Source organism: Desmodus rotundus, chromosome 2 (genome assembly GCF_022682495.2).
Source record: "Desmodus rotundus isolate HL8 chromosome 2, HLdesRot8A.1, whole genome shotgun sequence".
NCBI lineage: Eukaryota > Metazoa > Chordata > Mammalia > Chiroptera > Phyllostomidae > Desmodus > Desmodus rotundus.
In genome coordinates this window covers 43,527,198-43,543,964 of record NC_071388.1, presented here as the reverse complement: position 1 = coordinate 43,543,964, position 16,767 = coordinate 43,527,198, and the positions used below count along the sequence as shown (strand labels likewise).

The following is a 16,767-nucleotide window of genomic DNA, read 5'->3' as shown; positions in this document are numbered from 1 at the left end:
CCCTAGTTAGTATAGTATGTGTGATAAACTAAGCACTCGAATATTTGTCAAACAAATGCAATTGTATTGCAGCCTTACTATCAATCCTAATGTCGTAATTCAAACATCAGTATAATTCCAAATGATCTGCAGTGACACCACAGCCCTTATAAAATGAAAATTAGGTAAAATTTCTTATTGTTTTCTACCACTCTTTCCAAAGCCCCTGCCCCACATTCCCTGTGCATCCCATCCCCTACATGCCAAACACCAAGTTACTTGTGTTTTCTGGATGTCTAAAATCTCCTAAACCCACTAGATCACTTCCACTTCCAAGTGTCTTTTTCCTTCAACTTTTTCCTTCCCATGCAATTAAAGTTACTACTTCTGAAGTCGGCTTTTCAGATTAAACTAATTCCAAGTATGACATAATTGGGATGTTAATCTTCTCATGCACACTTACTTTTTCATTTAAGAGTTTATTATATTATTCAACTTACAAAAATACTTCATACTCATTGGAGAAATTTGCCCCATCTCGCAGAGGTAATCACTCTTAAGATTCAGATGTACCAGAATTCGTTTTCCAAATATCCTGCATATACAATATTTGTGTCTTCCTTATGATTTTCTTCGAATATTGTGCATACACAATATTTGTGTTTTATACATTTGTGAGCCCGATGCTGCACTAAACATTATTATATAATCACTGTCTGTGTTATCAAAAGCTTTTAAAAAACAACTACAATAGTATTTTTTGGAAAGACATGATATGTTTTACATACTATTTTTCTGGGGACATTTTCACAGAAAACCTGGCTTATCCCAATCCATCTTTAATTAAACATGCAGAAGGATATTTTTCTCAGCAGGAAACATCCACGCTCCATCCCAGCTGTCACCACCACCACCACACGTCCTTTAGGGCCTTCTTCCATATTTCGTATGTCAACTACTACAATGTATGAAATCAAAGGCGCACCACATTGAACCCTGCTTTCTTCAACTTTTTGATAAGAATGTGTTAGAAAGAGATGAAAGCGAGACAGAGACGAGAGAGGGAGGGAGGAGGGAGAAGAAGGAGGAGAAGGGAATGAAGGGAAAGAAGAGGGGGGAAGTAAGGGTGGGAGATAAAGAATTAGAAAATATTGAGTGGCACAACAAAGTCAAACATTTGAAACCTCGACTTAACTGCTAGGGCATAAAAATAGTACCTGTATAAGGATTATTATTTGTCTTTCTTTAAAAAAATATTATCATTCTGGCTTTTAAAACACTTTAAAAATCATGTTATCTCTTACCAATGCCAATACATTTAGAAATTCTCTTGTGTCAAAATGTAGCAAAGTCCGAACATAGGGATAGATTTCTTCCTCAGGGGAAGCTTCTGCTGAATGCAGGCGAATTAGAAATTCAAAAACCTGCCAAGTTGAAAAATAAAAGTTGATTATTTTCTCACCTTGCAAAGTGTTTTGCTGAAGCATTGATTCCCATTTGGACAAAATAGAGGCAGGTTGAATGTACTTTAAAGCACCACTATTTTATAGCTTCTATAACCTCTCTCAGCTATAATTATTGGCTTCAGTGATGGCATGTAGGCTCTCTCCTATTATAACTAATAGACTGCTCTGCCCCGTGTGTAACCCTCAATACAGTTTGTCTTCAGTGCACCTTAACAAGAGGCATAGATGGTAAAACTGCTGTGAAAATAGCACCAACCTGGTTTTTAACCAATGGAACAAGATCTTCAGGGATGTCACCAAGGGGATAGGCACGACCTGCTAGACAACAGCTAGAAGAAAAGAATAGATTTGGGGATTTGTTATGAGCTAACTTCCCAGTTAACACATTGTTTCTCAAACCCACGATACTAGTTTGATGTTTAAGTAGGCTCAGTTTTTGTCAGTTAAGTCAAATTTAAACCCAGATCAAGATGAGAGCCAGTTCAGAGAATGTGGGTGACAAGGATGGTGGTGAAGTAACATATCTGTGACTACGTCACATTTCTTATTTTTTAAAGAAAAACCCAAGCTGCACTAAAGGGGCGAATAGGGTTAAGAAGAGACTGTCTAAAATCACGTACCCAGCATCTACAAAAAAGCCTATGGCAGCATTAAACTAGGGTTTACCTATTGAAAGCCTGATGTTCTCAGAGCCTTTTAAACCAGTGGCTCTAAGAATGGTGATTACTGATGGGGAATTAGCTAGGCTAAAAAATGTCTGGAAAGTGTCTGCAATCAGACAAGCCTTCAGGAAGACTTAGAATCTCATGAGAAATTAATTGCACAGTTTTACCTCTGAATCAGATCTTCCTTGTGGCTAATGACTTGCCTTGTGGGCTGAATTACAAAAACGCCTTCTGAATATACTCTCATTTTTTTCTGAATCTTTTTTTGGTGGAGTGGAGGTGTGTGAATTTAAACCTCTTTAAACTAGTCATCAATTTTGAGTGTTATATTAGAGACAGCTGGATACCAGTGTATTCTAAGAAGTTTAAAGTATGAAATAGGTCTCAAATTTAACTCTGACACTAGGGAGGAGCTACGATGATGCCCTAGCAGGTTCAGACACCTGGCTGCCTGCCTGCCGGCCACCCTTGCAACCAGTTATCTGCCTAAGAGTTCTATCAGGACACAATTCTGAGCCTGCATAGTCTATTACAAAGAACTCTGTTCGAGGAGCAGTTTTAATACTGTCACTAAGTTTTTCATGACTTAAAACTCTTGCCCTGGTATTGCATATAGACTACACATATCCCACAGAGTTGTTGGTAGTAAAAGTAAAGTACCGTACACCATGGTTTCTCAGCCTCAGTCCTGTTGATAGTTTGAGAGAGACAATTCTTTCTTGTGGGGACTACCCTATCCTCTGGAGGATGTTTAGCAGCGTCCCTGGTACCTCCCACAGCCCCAGCTGTGACAAGCAAAAATGTCTCTCGGCATTGCCGAATGACTCACAGAGTACGCAGAGGGGACACGCACAGCCGCGGTGGAGAAGCACCGCTCCACGTGAAAAGCACCACACAGATAAGACATGACGGTGCCCTAAGATTACAGGGGTAACTACAGGAGTGTAACAGAGATAAACAGATAAAAAAAATCTCTTACCTAATGTATACAAGAAGCTTGTTGCCCATAACAACTTGCTCATCTAAAATAGAAAAAGTATCTTCAGCAATTCTCCCTCAAATCTTTTCAGAAATATAATTATTATGTGGAAATAAAAATATAAAATTTAGCATTTAAGGTAAAGTAAGTATATCCCCAAGTAACAGATAACTGAGACAAGACCACTTTAATTATTATTTTTAGAATTCCCGTTAGATCCTTTTCCAGACACAAAAGTCGATGAGTCATTTGGTGGTACACGAAGAAGAAATAGCTCTGAGGGTAGAGATCTATGTATTGTTGGCTCAACCAATAGCTTGAGGCTGGGGAAGGTATAGAGCAGGAGGTGTGTTGACCAATTATAGATCATGACCAATTAATTAATATTAAGGCATAACTACAAAGGCTTCTCATTTGTAACAGGGCTCTTACCACGTATAGTGCTCTAGGGCTGAGAGGACCATTGTACAGAAACGCTTGAGAGAGATTAAATGATCTTTGTGACCCTCTGTATTCTAAGGTAGGTCTAAATGTAAGATTCTGCCATCTAGTAATATAAACCTATTTCTTGGTTAAAAGAAATTAGAAATATAATTAGACCAAGTTTTACACCAAGCAGTCATGGGCAACAGAATGGAGTAGAAGCACCAACAGTGGGTGAAGTAGCAGTAGCCTGTGTTGTGTGCTGATCATGGGGAGTTGTGGTTGGTAGTAACGATGAGCTGAAGGTCCCATTTTTGACATATGAATATGGGACATAATACAAGTGTACATCTCTTATTTAATCAGTAATCTTTTATAAATACTCTGTATTGTTATGAGTACAAATAAACTTAAATTGCTCAAAATTAAATGAATAATCACATCCTGCTTCAATTCAGAATGTTTCTTAAATTAATAAACTTTACTTTTAGATAAGTTTAAGTCAGGTACACAACAAAAATGAGAGAGAGGTATAAAGACGCCTGTACACCCCCATGCACATCGCCGCACCACAATCACGCCCACTGCCACCATCCTGCAGCAGAGCAGTACATTTCGTATCGCCGCTGGACTACGCTGACACGTCATTATCACCCAAAGTCCACAGTTTACATTAGGGTTCAGTCTTAGTGGTGTACATTCTATAGGCTTTGACGAATACATGATGACATGTATCCACCACTATAGTACCATACAGAATAGTTTCACTGCCCTAAAAGTTCAGTGTTCTGCCTGTTCATCCCTCCCTCCCCACTAATGCCTAGCAAACGCTGATCCTTTTATTGTCTCCACAGTTTTGCCCTTTCTGCAATATCATATAACTAGGATCATACAGTATGCAGCCTTTTCAGATTATCTTCTTTCACTTAGGAATATGCATATGTTTCCCTCATGTCTTTTCATGGCTTGATAGCTCATTTCTTTTTAGTGCTGAATAATATTCCATTGTCTGATACACCACAGTTCATTCATCCACTCATTTACTAATGAGCATGTTGGTTGCTTGCAAATCTTGTTAATTATGAAGAAAACTGCTATAAACATCTGTGTCCAGGTTTTTGTGTGGACATAAGTTTATAAATCATTTGGGTAAATACCAAAGAGAGCAATTGCTGGATTGTATGGTAAGAATAAGTTTAGTTTTGTAAGAAATCACCAAACTGACTTCCACAGCAGCCATACCATTTTGCATTCTCATCAGCAATAAGTGAGAATTTCTGCTGCACCACATCGTGGTCAGCATTCAGTGCTGTCAATGTAGCAGACTTTGGCTGTTCTTTTAGGTGTGTGTGTACTGGATCCCACTATTCTTTTAACCTGTAATTCCTTAATGGTGTGTTAACTTGTTCATATTCTTAACTGCTTTTCTGTAGTTCCCCAACCAGAAAGAGTGCTGATTTTCCCAACGAGTCCCCCGCTGCTACTGTGCTTGTCACACAGACTGCACTCAGTCCAACACTAAAAGCCACAAGTAATGGTGATGCATTTGCACACCCCCTGTCTCCACTTCTCTAAGCCCCTGAACTCTGCATGAGAGCCTGAAATGAACCTACTCTATACAAACAACACTGTCTTCAGGACATTTGTCAAAGACAATCAGGGCAGTTGATAAACTTTACAAGTGCCACAGGCAGTGCTTCCAGAAGAGACTAAAAAGAGACTCACGAAAAAACTTAAAAGGAGAATGGGAGGACTACATGGGGCATCAAAAGTCCCAAGACATTTTTGAAATTCTAGAAGGGCAGGTGTGTGTACAGGGCCGTGTGTGTACAGGGCCTTGCACGTATGTGCCCAGGAAAGACCCCAAAAAGCCCTCATCTATAACCTATGGCTGACTTAGAGGCTCTGCACAAGCAGGCAGTAAGTGAAGGTCAAGGCACCTTGAACTATAAACTGCCTGCAGGAGCATTTAAAATTCCAAAATAAAACAAAGCAAAAACTCATGAAGTGAGAAATGGACAATTCAATATTTGGAGACTTTGATACTGCACTATCAATAATGGATAGAAAAATTAGCAGATGAACAAGAAATAGAAGCCTTGAACAGAACTAGCCAACAAGACCTAACAAACATCTATAGAACACTCTAATCAACAGTAAAATACATTCAACATATTTTCAAGAGCACATGGAACATTCTTCAGAATACACCATATGTTGAAGCTATAAAACAAATTTCAATAAATTTAAAAAGACAGAAATTATACAAAGTATGTTCTCTGGCCATGATGGAATGAAATTAGAAATCAGCATCAGAAGAAAAAGTGAGAATTCACAAGTATGTGGAAATTAAACAACATACTTCTAAATAACCAATATCCCAAGAGAAATTAGAAAATACTTTGAGATGAATGAAAATGAAGATACAACATACCAAAATTTACAGGATGCAGCAAAAGCACTGCTCAGAGAGTTATTTGTAGCTGTAAAAATCTATTTAAAAAAAAAAACAGATTTTAAATCAATAATCTAAATTTCCACCTCAAGAAACAAAAAAGAGCAAATTAAACCCAAAGCAAAATACAGTGAATAAAGATTGAAATAAATAAAAGAGGAAAGAAAAATAAAGAACATCAATAAAATTAAAATTGGTTTTTTGAAAATACCAACAAAATTGATAAACCTTTGGCTAGACAGACCAAGAAAAGAAGATCAAATTAAATTACAATCAAATTACAAAAAGCAGTCGTAAGAGATCTCACTACTGACCTTACACAAATAAATTCCAAGAGAATACCATAAGCACTATGTGCCAGCAAATTAGATAACACAGATGAAACGTTACCAAACCGACTCAAGAAGGAGTAGATAATCTGCGTAGACACAACAAGCAGAGACCAAATTAGTAATTTTAATACTTCCAACAAAGAATATCCTCACATGGCTTTATTAATGAAGTCTACCAAACACTGAAAGAATTAACACCAATCCTTCACAAACTCTTCCAAAGAAAACTTCCAACTCATTATATGAGGCAAGTCTACCAAAATATCAAGTATACTTGATAATAAGACCAGAAAAAAATATGAAAAGAAAACAATAGAACAGTTTCCTTTATGAATACAGACACAAAAATTTTTGAAAGAAAATACTAGCAAACTCAATATAAGCAACATGTAAAATACATATATATACACCATGACCAAGTGGGATTATCCCGAGAATGTAAGATTGGCTTAACGTACAAAATTCAACTTATCTTATAGAACATATCAATAAAGAATATATTGATTAAGGGCAAAACCCACAAGATTATCCTAATAGGTGCAGAAAAAGCATTTCATAAAATCCAACTCTTTCATGTTAAAAACACTCAGTAAACTACGAAGAGAAGGACACTACCTCAAACTGATAAGGCCATCTCTGAAAAACCCACACTTAACATCACATTTAATGGTGAAAGACCAAATGCTTTCTTTCTCCCTTAGGTCAGGAAAAAGATAAGGATGTTCACTCTTGCTATTTCTGTTCAACACTGTTCTGGAAATTCTAGAGAAGCCAATTAGGGAAGAAATAAATAATAAAAGAAATGCATATGAGAGAGGAAGAAGTAAAACTATCTCTACTTACAGATGACATGATTTTGTACATTTAGAAAATTCTAAAAACTCCATTAAAGTTAGAATAAATGAATTCAGCAAGAATGCAGGACATAAGATCAATGTACAAAAATCAATTTTATTTTTATACACTAGCAATAAACATTCCAAAACTGAAATTAAAAACCATTTACAATAGCATCAAAATAAATAAAATACTTAGAAATAGATTCAACAAAATAAGTATATGACTTGTCCACTGAAAACTGCAAAACATCATTGAAAAAACAAGACCTAAATAAATGAAAAGACATGCTGTGTTCACTGATAGGAAGACTTAATAATGTTAAAATAGGAACACTTCCCAAATTCATCCACCCATTCAGAGCAATCCTTATCAAAATTCCAGCTGCCTTTCTGCATTTTGAGAAAACAAACTAATTTTAAAAGACCAAAACAGTTGGAGAAACATACCATACTCATAATTAGAGGGCTCAGTAGTGTTAAGATGGCAATCCTCCCCAAATTAATCTACAGAGTCAATGCAATCCCAAACTAATTCTAATAAACTTTTTAAAATAACTAATGAGCTGATTTTAAATTTCACGCTAGGTAAGCCAATTTTGAAAACGAAAAACTAAGTTGGAGAAATTAAGGTACCTGACTTTAAGACTCATTCTTAAGCTACAATAATTAAGGTAGTATATTATTGGCATAAATATAAACATACAGATCAATTGAATATAACAGAGAACACAAAAACAGAACCACACTTACAAGGCCAATTGATTTAAAAAATCTATTTTGTTAAAATTTTTTGACAAAAAGGTGTCAAAGTAATTCAATGGAAACAAGATAATCTTTTCAAAAAGTGGTAAAGAAACAACTGATAGGTCTAGGGAAAATATTCCTTGAACCTGATTTTGCATCATATATGAAAATTAACTCAAAATGGATTACAGACCTAAATGCAAGTACTAAAACTACCAAATTTCTAGAAGAAATAAACAGAAGGAAATACTTATGACACTGAATTGGATAAAGATTTCTTTTTTTTTCTTTTTTGTTTTTTTATTGTTATTCAATTACAGTTGTGTGCCCCCTCTCCCCATCCCTCCACTCCACCCCAGTTGAACCCACCTCCCTCCCCCACCTCCACCCTCCCCCTTGATTTTGTCCATGTGTCCTTTATAGTAGTTCCTGTAATCCCCTCTCCTCACTGTCCCCTCCCCACTCCCCCCTGACTATTGTTAGATTGTTCTTAACTTCAATGTCTCTGGTTACATTTTGTTTCCTTTTTTCTTCTGTTGATTATGTTCCAGTTAAAGGTGAGATCATATGGTATTTGTCCCTCGCCATCTGGCTAATTTCACTTAGCATAATGCTCTCTAGTTCCATCCATGCTGTTGCAAAGGGTATAAGCTCCTTCTTTCTCTCTGCTGCGTAAAATTCCATTGTGTAAATATACCATAGTTTTTGGATCCACTCGTTTGCTGACGGGCACTTAGGTTGCTTCCAGTACTTAGCTATTGTAAATTGTGCTGCTATGAACATTGGGGTGCATAGGTTCTTTTGGATTGGTGTTTCAGGGTTCTTAGGGTATAATCCCAGCAGCAGAATTGCTGGGTCAAAGGGCAGTTCCATTTTTAGTTTTCTGAGGAAATTTCCACACTGTTTTCCACAGTGGCCTCACCAGTCTGCATTCCCACCAACAGTGCACTAGGGTTCCCTTTTCTCCGCATCCTCTCCAACATTTGTTTGTTGATTTGTTTATATTGGCCACTCTAACCGGTGTGAGATGGTACCTCAATTGTGGTTTTAATTTGCATCTCTCTGATGGCTAGTGATGCTGAGCATCTTTTCATATGTCTCTGGGCCCTCTGTATGTCTTCCTTGGAGAATTGTCTGTTCAAGTCCTTTGCCCATTTTTAAATTGGGTTGTTTGTCTTCTTGGAGTGCAGATGTGTGAGTTCTTTATATATTTTGGAGATCAGGCCCTTGTCTGAGGTTTCATTGCCAATATGTTTTCCCATACTGTTGGTTCTCTTTGTATTTTAATGCTGTTTTTGGACAAAGATTTCTTAAACAGAATACCAAAAGTCTAAACTACATAAGAAAAAGTGAACAAGAGGGACTTTATAAAGATTAAAAACTTTTGTTCTTTGAAAAACATGGTTAAGAAAACAAAAAGGTAAACTACAGACTGGGAGAAAATTTTTGCAAAACATATTCTTAAAAAGAGCTTGTGTCCAGACTACATAAAGAACTTTATAGGTTCTGGTGGGAGTTCACTCACTCGGAACTCCTGAAACGCAATAATACAAAGTTAAATAATGCCTGGACCCTACCCCTCAAAAAAGTGTTCAAGACTTAAAAAGACAATTCACCAAAGAAGTTATGTGAATGGGCAATAGCCCATGAAAGGATGCTCAGCATCACTATCAGGGAAATAAAAGTAAAAATCACAATGAGATGCCATACAGCCAGTAAAGTTGCTAAAATTTTTAGGAGACTTAAAAAGATTGACAGCACTGGCCTGGCCAGGTAGCTTAGCTGGTTGGAGCATCATCCTGATGTGCCAAAGTTGCAGGTTTGATCTCTGGTCAGGGCACATACGAGAAGCAACCAATGCATGCATAGATAAGTGGAATAACAAATCAATGTTTCTCTCTCATCAATAAACAAAAATTTAAAAAAGATTGTATCAAGTGCTCACACAGATATGGAGCAACCCATACATGGAATTCTCATATATTGATGATAGGAATGAAAAATGCTACAACCATTTTGAAAAACTATATAGCAGTACTTTAGAAAGTAAAACATAATTTACCATAAAATCCACCCATTCCAATTCTAGGTAGCTGCCCAAGAAAATGGATGCATATGCCCACATAAAAATGTATTCCTAGCTAGGGATCAGTGACAGGTAATAGGGCAACATATGGGATATCTATGGTGATGAAACTGTTCTATATCTTGATTTTATCTATGTGAATATCTGGTTGTGATATTGTGCTTTACTTTTGCAAGATGTTATCACTGGGAAAAATGAATAAAGAGTAAATGGGATCCATTGTGTTACTTCTTATAACTGCATGTGAATCTCTAATTTCCTTACAATAAAAAGTTTAATTAAAAACAAAACTCATCATAAATGTTGTAGCATTACTTATAATAGCTCCAAACTGGAGGCAACTCAAATGCCCATCAGCTGGTAAATGGATAAAGAAATGATGGTATTCCAATTCATGAAATACCACTCAGCAGTAAACGGGAATGAAATTTTAATACATGCAACAACATGGATGAATCTCCAGAACATGCTAAATGAAAGAAATAGAACACCAAAGATTACATACTCTAGGATTCCAGTTACATGAAATGTGTGACAGAAAGGAATCAGTGATTGTCTGAAGGTAGGACTGTCAGCTAAGAACAGAGCACAAAGGGGCAGGAGGAAACTTTTTAGTGTGAAGGAACTGTGTACACAGTTACTTCCATCATTTAATTGTGGTGGTTACATGATTATATACAATTACCAAAATTTAAACTGGTAAAATTGGTGAATTTTACAATATTTAAGTAATACCTTCAAAATATGAAAAAGAAAACAATTAAGGCTTAGAAAATACCTGTTAGTGTCTTTCCTGCATTCAGAGGAGGAGCAATGACTTTGAAAAGTTTCTGCGAGAAAATCAAACAGATAAACAATCACCATCGTTTTTTAAAAAGAATATTTTTAAAAAGATAATACTCTTACATCATTAAGCACCTTTCTCTGATTGAATTAGTCATACGCTGCTAAGATTAAATATAAGACGTGGACGTAGACACAGCTGTTGGAGAAGAATCACTGGGAGACAACCGCTGTTGTACTCCTCACTGACAGAAGCCATTTCATAGATATCAGCTCGATGAAGGTCTTTTTTGAGGTTATAATTCTGACATAAGATATCCTTAGGTTTCTTAAAAACCAGAAAGCGAAGGGATTAATAATCCACCAAAATAGTAATGAAGATTACTTTAAACTGAAAACATCTGAACAATCAGCAGCCACAGGAAGAAACATCATCTCGATTTAAGCAGAGCCTCTGAAAATATGGTAAGATTAATGGCAAAACTAAGCGGCCTTCCTGAAAGGGAGATTTCTGTTTCAGAGAAGACTGACCCTTAGCATTGGAAAGTGCAAATGCAGCTGTACATTAGCATCGAAAAGCCCAATAAACCATCTATACTTTTCCATAAAGCTCGAAATCCCTCCCCACAAAATGTTTTGTTAAACCTACCGTATTCTCACCTCTGGCTAAGCACTGAGTTACTCATTACTGTACGCTCTCAGTACATAAGTAAATAAACCTTGTCTTTTCTCCTATTGTCAGTTAATTCACAGCCCTCCCACCACCACTGGGACAACCTAAATTGACAAAGGAAGTTTTTCCACTCAACATGAGGCACTACTTTACTTCAGGGCAGCTAAAACTAGAACGAAAGAATTTCAGAGACTACAGTAGTCATCTCAAATGTGATGACTGTTTTTCATTCTAAAAAATTTCAAAAGACAGGACACCTCCCCTTAATTTATACCTCTTTAAGTATTAAAATAATTAAACTTTAAACACTGAAAAGAGATTTCTTTATAGGCAGAGAAGTATAAGAGAAATTATAGAATGCATCTAACCTCCCACTGCTAAAATCTCAAAATAACTATTTAATAGCAAATACCAGGCTCCTGCTGAAAGTCATTAAACTTGAAAACTACTCTAAACAAGGCAACCTCAATGCCTTGACATACAGGTACAAACGCAAGCCAGATTTTGAAGAATGAAAAACCCACACAAAACAAAATCTTCAAAAGCAACAATAACAAAAAAATAGCAATCATTTTTATCAACACAGAATGCATCAAATTGGAATCTGTTTTTAGGAATTATTTTGAGAGAAAGCAGGAACTGCATTAATTCTTCCTAACTGTGCTTTAGCAGTGAGACAGGAAACATTTCTACTGCATTGAGGCCCTGGCCCTGGCTGAGAGGCAGCCCTTTCTCAGGGAAGCACTGCAGCTGGGTGAGGAGGCAGATGATAGGGGTTCACGTGTAAATACTTGACACACAATCAGGGTCAAAAGCAGGAGAATAGAGCTGTAGCTCTCTATTTTGTAAACAGACCAAGGGAAGAGGTGCATACAAAACTGAAGGAGTTATGAATTAGAGGGATACTTACCTACCAAGCTAAAGTGTTTACGGAAGACTAATCTATCATGGAATTACTGCTGACAATAATACTGAAGAGAGTTTTGGATGGCCATTAAATATGCAAAAAAGTTACTGGATGCTTTCAGCAAATGCCTGGCTTTTCTGAGCCAGGTGATTAGTCACTGTAATAAAGCAATGGGCTGGCAGGGTACATTCCATGATCCATAACTCTGTCTTCAAATACAGGGTCAAATAACTTCTCTATTACAAAATCTTTTATTACAAAACCATAAGCATGGAATTCTGTAACATAACAATATCACACTCAAGCACTCCATACGACATTTTAGGTGAAATATTCGAACTGCTGTCATCTCATGCGAGACATTCACATACTCTGCCAACCACACTCAAGCAGGCGTTACTTCTTCCTCACCCTGTATAAGGCAACTAACTAGGTAGATACGGATTTGTCTTTTTTTCTTTGTAAAATGCTCTTTAGATACTCCTTTCTAATGGTAAGGAGAATAAGACATTATTCTTGCATAATGAATGCTATAAAATTCTAAACTTGGAAAAGCAAATCAGCAATGAGCAAATCATGACCCCAAACATTTTCAGGGCTGTCCCCCAGCAGAAGATACCTACAAAGAGTGTTACTCAATACTATATTTTCTGTATACAGTAACTACATATATTATAACTTTCTAATATCTTTTGGAAAAGCTACTACAGTACCAAAAATTCTTCAAAAAAAAAATTGAAGTCTAACAGGCATGCATTACTTTTAATTTTGTACATTGTTTCCTAGGATTTAAATACCTAATTATGCAAATATAAAAAAGCAATGGCAGAAAATATGAAATTAAAGACTACTTAACAAATTCCCAAGTGCATACAAGTCTAATAAATCTACAAGAAATTTTTAAAATGATTGCATGAGAAGAGAAACAATTCAAAGCAAATAGAGAACAGGGGAAGATCATTAAACAATATTAAATATGTGTCCGACATAGGAAGTGTCTTACCTCCATTGGACTAATAAATTCATTCATGCCTCTGTTGTAAACATAGATCATAGCATCATATAGACGATTTTCCCAACACATGAGAACTACCTGTAAAAAGGAAAAGTTGCTTGGTCCATACAATTCAAGAAGTCTAACCAATCACTACACTTAGACCTTTAAGAATGGTGAAGATCTTGAATTCTCCTCCCTAATTTTTCTTGTTCATTCTCTGAAAAAGATTGACCTTGAAGTATTCAAATACAAGGCCATCGTAAGAGCTGCTGTAAGTTCAATACTACTTTCAATAGCTACTTTTAAACATCCTCCGCTAATTTTATTTCGTCTCTATTCTTTCTTTTTCTATATTAATTTTACCTTTGGTCAATAGTCCTACAAATATTTACTAAACACCGATATGCAGGTCCTCTCCTAGGCATTAGGAATAAAGTGATGGAGAAGACAAACCCAGACATAGTCTCTGCCCTTACAGAACTTCCGCTCATCTTGGACACTAACTAAAAGAAGGGAGGGACACAAAATGGCATGTGAGCTGTGACTTAGGGAAGATACTCAATTACATAAATAATTCATTTACAACTGTGATAAGTGTTATAAAAGAACCTGATGTGGTCTGGAGTATTCAGAAGGTCATCCTTAAGGGAGCATATTTAAGCTAGGACCTAAAGGATGCACGTATATCAGCCAAAGCACAGATGGTAACTGGGAACTCTGCAGGCAGAAGCAGTAAGGAGTTGGAAATGTTTAAGGATGGAGAGAAATCAATTTGAAAAAATACTTAGGAAGAGGAATAGAAATGACTGAAGCATAGAGTACTCTGTGTTCTGTTCCTGTGACAGCCGCACTACACTACAGAGTGATAAGGACAGGGCTGGAGGAGAAGTGGAGGTTGGCAAGAGACAATGATAAGGGGCAGCAGAGATAAGAGGAAAAACAAGTGAGGGGTCCCGGGAGACCCTTTCTAGACAAAGGCATGTTCTTGTACATCTTCTCTCACTACCCTCTCTCTCAGCCAGGGCCATGATAACACGTCTTTACTGATGACCGACACATTTACAGCTTCAGCCCTAATTTACCCTCTGAAACATATATCTAATCACTTACTTGCCATCTTTACCTGAATATCTAGTAGCTATCTCAAATGGCAGAACAGAATTCCTGATTTTGTCACCCAAACTTAGACCTACCCCAGTCTTCCAAACTTCTTTAAGAAATCACTACTTTGTTTCTCAAAACAAAAAACTAGGAATCATCCTTAAATTCTCTCCCTCTACCCCCCACCCCCGCCCATCCAGTTCATCAGCAAACCAATTCTACCTCCAAAACATATCCTAAATCAGGCCACTTCTCTCCATCTCACTGCTACCATCATGGGCCAGGACCACCTCCTGGACTAGCTCCTAACTAGTCTCCTTGCTTCTTCTGTACTTGGCCCTCACCCCTCATCGTGTTACTCCTAAAGCAAACCAGAAAGTTCTTGCTTAAAATTTTACCTTTCCCTGAAAGGTCTACCTTTCTCTTTTAAAGAAGCTCCATGTTTGTCTGTCTGCCTTTTATCTGTTCCTTAAACACCCAAGGCACACATCTGAACACACGTGTGTGTATTTTCTTTCATTAGCTGTTGCTTTTACCTATAAGAATATTCTTCCCCAAGATCTGATTTTTGCATTACTAATTCCTTCTTGTCATTCAGATTCCAGACTCAACGCTCCTCCTCAGAAAATTTTCTATAATGAGCCAATCTGAAGTAGACTCATTCTCCCCACCAGACTGCTTGTTTGACTCTTAACATAACACTTGTCTTTGGGTATTTCTGATTTGTTTACTTATTTATCTGTTTATTGTCAAACTTTCTGCTAAAATGAAGGCCTTAAGAGAGGCCATGTATTGTCTACCAGGGTCACTGAAGCATCCTCAGAGCCTGACACTCAATAAATGCTCCTTGAATTAATGAAGAAATGCTGCTGAAAGAGTCAGTAAAATTTGAAAAATATGGGTTGATACAGTGGACATGGAGGTCATTGCTAACTGAGGTGAAAGCAAAGTTGAAGAGTTATTAGCATGTTAAAAAAAGGAAACAGCAACCTAGACAGTGTTTTCCAGAAGTCTGTGACTGGGAAGGGTGTGACAGGGTAGTAACCTGGGGAAAGAAGCGAAGCAGGATTGATATGGAGGGAAGGGAAACTGAGGGAAAGATTTTTAAAACTGTTTTAACATGAAAAAGATTAGAATTTATTTGCACAGTACTGGGGAAAAGCTAAAAATGTTGGAAAGAGAAGAAATTAGGAATTTCACCTACATTGGTGATAGGCTGATGAAGCCAGGCTGATACCATGCTCTCAAACCACTAGACCGGTTATCAGACTATGGAGACCGTGCCAGACTACCGTGTAATAGAAAGGCACATATAAAAGAGGGTCTGGCTTTACTTTGCAAACTTTCAGCCATGCATAAAAAGCTGCCAGGAAGAAAACCAGAACCAGTTCTCCAAACCCTTCATTAAAAGAAAACTTTTGGTCCAGCTAAGGTCTTCGTAAGGGTACCTTGGTACCTCTGCGCCTCTGCAGGAGCAGCATGCTCATCCTTAGGACCGTATGGGAATAGAGAGTTAAACTGTGAAACGTCTTAGGCCAGAATACATACTGCTCCTCAATCAAGGACTGAAAACTTATTATAGAAACTTCAGATATACTGCAAATTATCAAACAATGGGCTTGCTGATCAAAATGAGGCATCTTGTAGTTTGCTTCTTATAGTATTTCAAAACTGTGAAAATTCTCAACTCTGAACTTACAAATAATCTTTTACTTAAAATGGTATCATACTCTTAAAAGTAAAAATATTTTACTATTTATGTGAAAGTACTCATAGTTGAAATCCACTTGCTGGAGGAAAACTGTGGTAGTGAACAAACAGATAAAGAAGGATCAGTCAGTAAAGAAGAGTCCTAAGAAACACTGACAAATACAAGCTTATAAGACATCTTACCAAAAGTGCTCATCGAGTAGCAGGGTTGATAGATGGCACAGCGAGGCCTGATCAGTCAGTAAATACAGGGTGGGGCAAAGGCATGCTCACAACTGTAAACCTACTTTTGCCCCATCCTGTATAATCAATAAAGGAATTATATTTATTCCGTAAGTTAGTAGAATGTCTGTAAACTCACCTGCTGAATATCTAAGCTGGTTATATCCATATGTACAATGAGAGCTTCCACATTCTCCATTAACTTTTTATCTTGGAAGTGAACAATCAAGTCTTTCATTACCTGGGGTGTGATCCCCACCAACTTATCACTTAAAATATATGGCTCGAGGCACTCCAAAAACACTCCTTTGGCCACTGAATTCTCACTCAATTTGTCATACATCTGGCTAAATAAAAGATCTCTATAAGAGAAAAAAAATACCATTTAGGAACATTCCAAATACCC

The 16,767-nt window shown here is 37.0% G+C and overlaps 1 protein-coding gene across 2 annotated transcripts in view; it reads right to left on the bottom strand.

Moving 5' to 3' along the window:
* Nucleotides 1-16,767, bottom strand: part of VPS8 (VPS8 subunit of CORVET complex) — a 259,421-nt gene that overhangs the window by 140,577 nt on the left and 102,077 nt on the right. For both annotated transcript variants that reach the window (XM_071220589.1, XM_024564321.3), the window contains 6 exons: nucleotides 16,501-16,723; nucleotides 13,335-13,424; nucleotides 10,747-10,798; nucleotides 3,090-3,132; nucleotides 1,702-1,774; nucleotides 1,284-1,403 (listed from right to left, as the gene is read on the bottom strand). In XM_071220589.1, coding sequence (XP_071076690.1) covers nucleotides 1,284-1,403; nucleotides 1,702-1,774; nucleotides 3,090-3,132; nucleotides 10,747-10,798; nucleotides 13,335-13,424; nucleotides 16,501-16,723 — 601 coding nt within the window. The remainder of the gene's footprint in view (nucleotides 1-1,283; nucleotides 1,404-1,701; nucleotides 1,775-3,089; nucleotides 3,133-10,746; nucleotides 10,799-13,334; nucleotides 13,425-16,500; nucleotides 16,724-16,767) is intronic.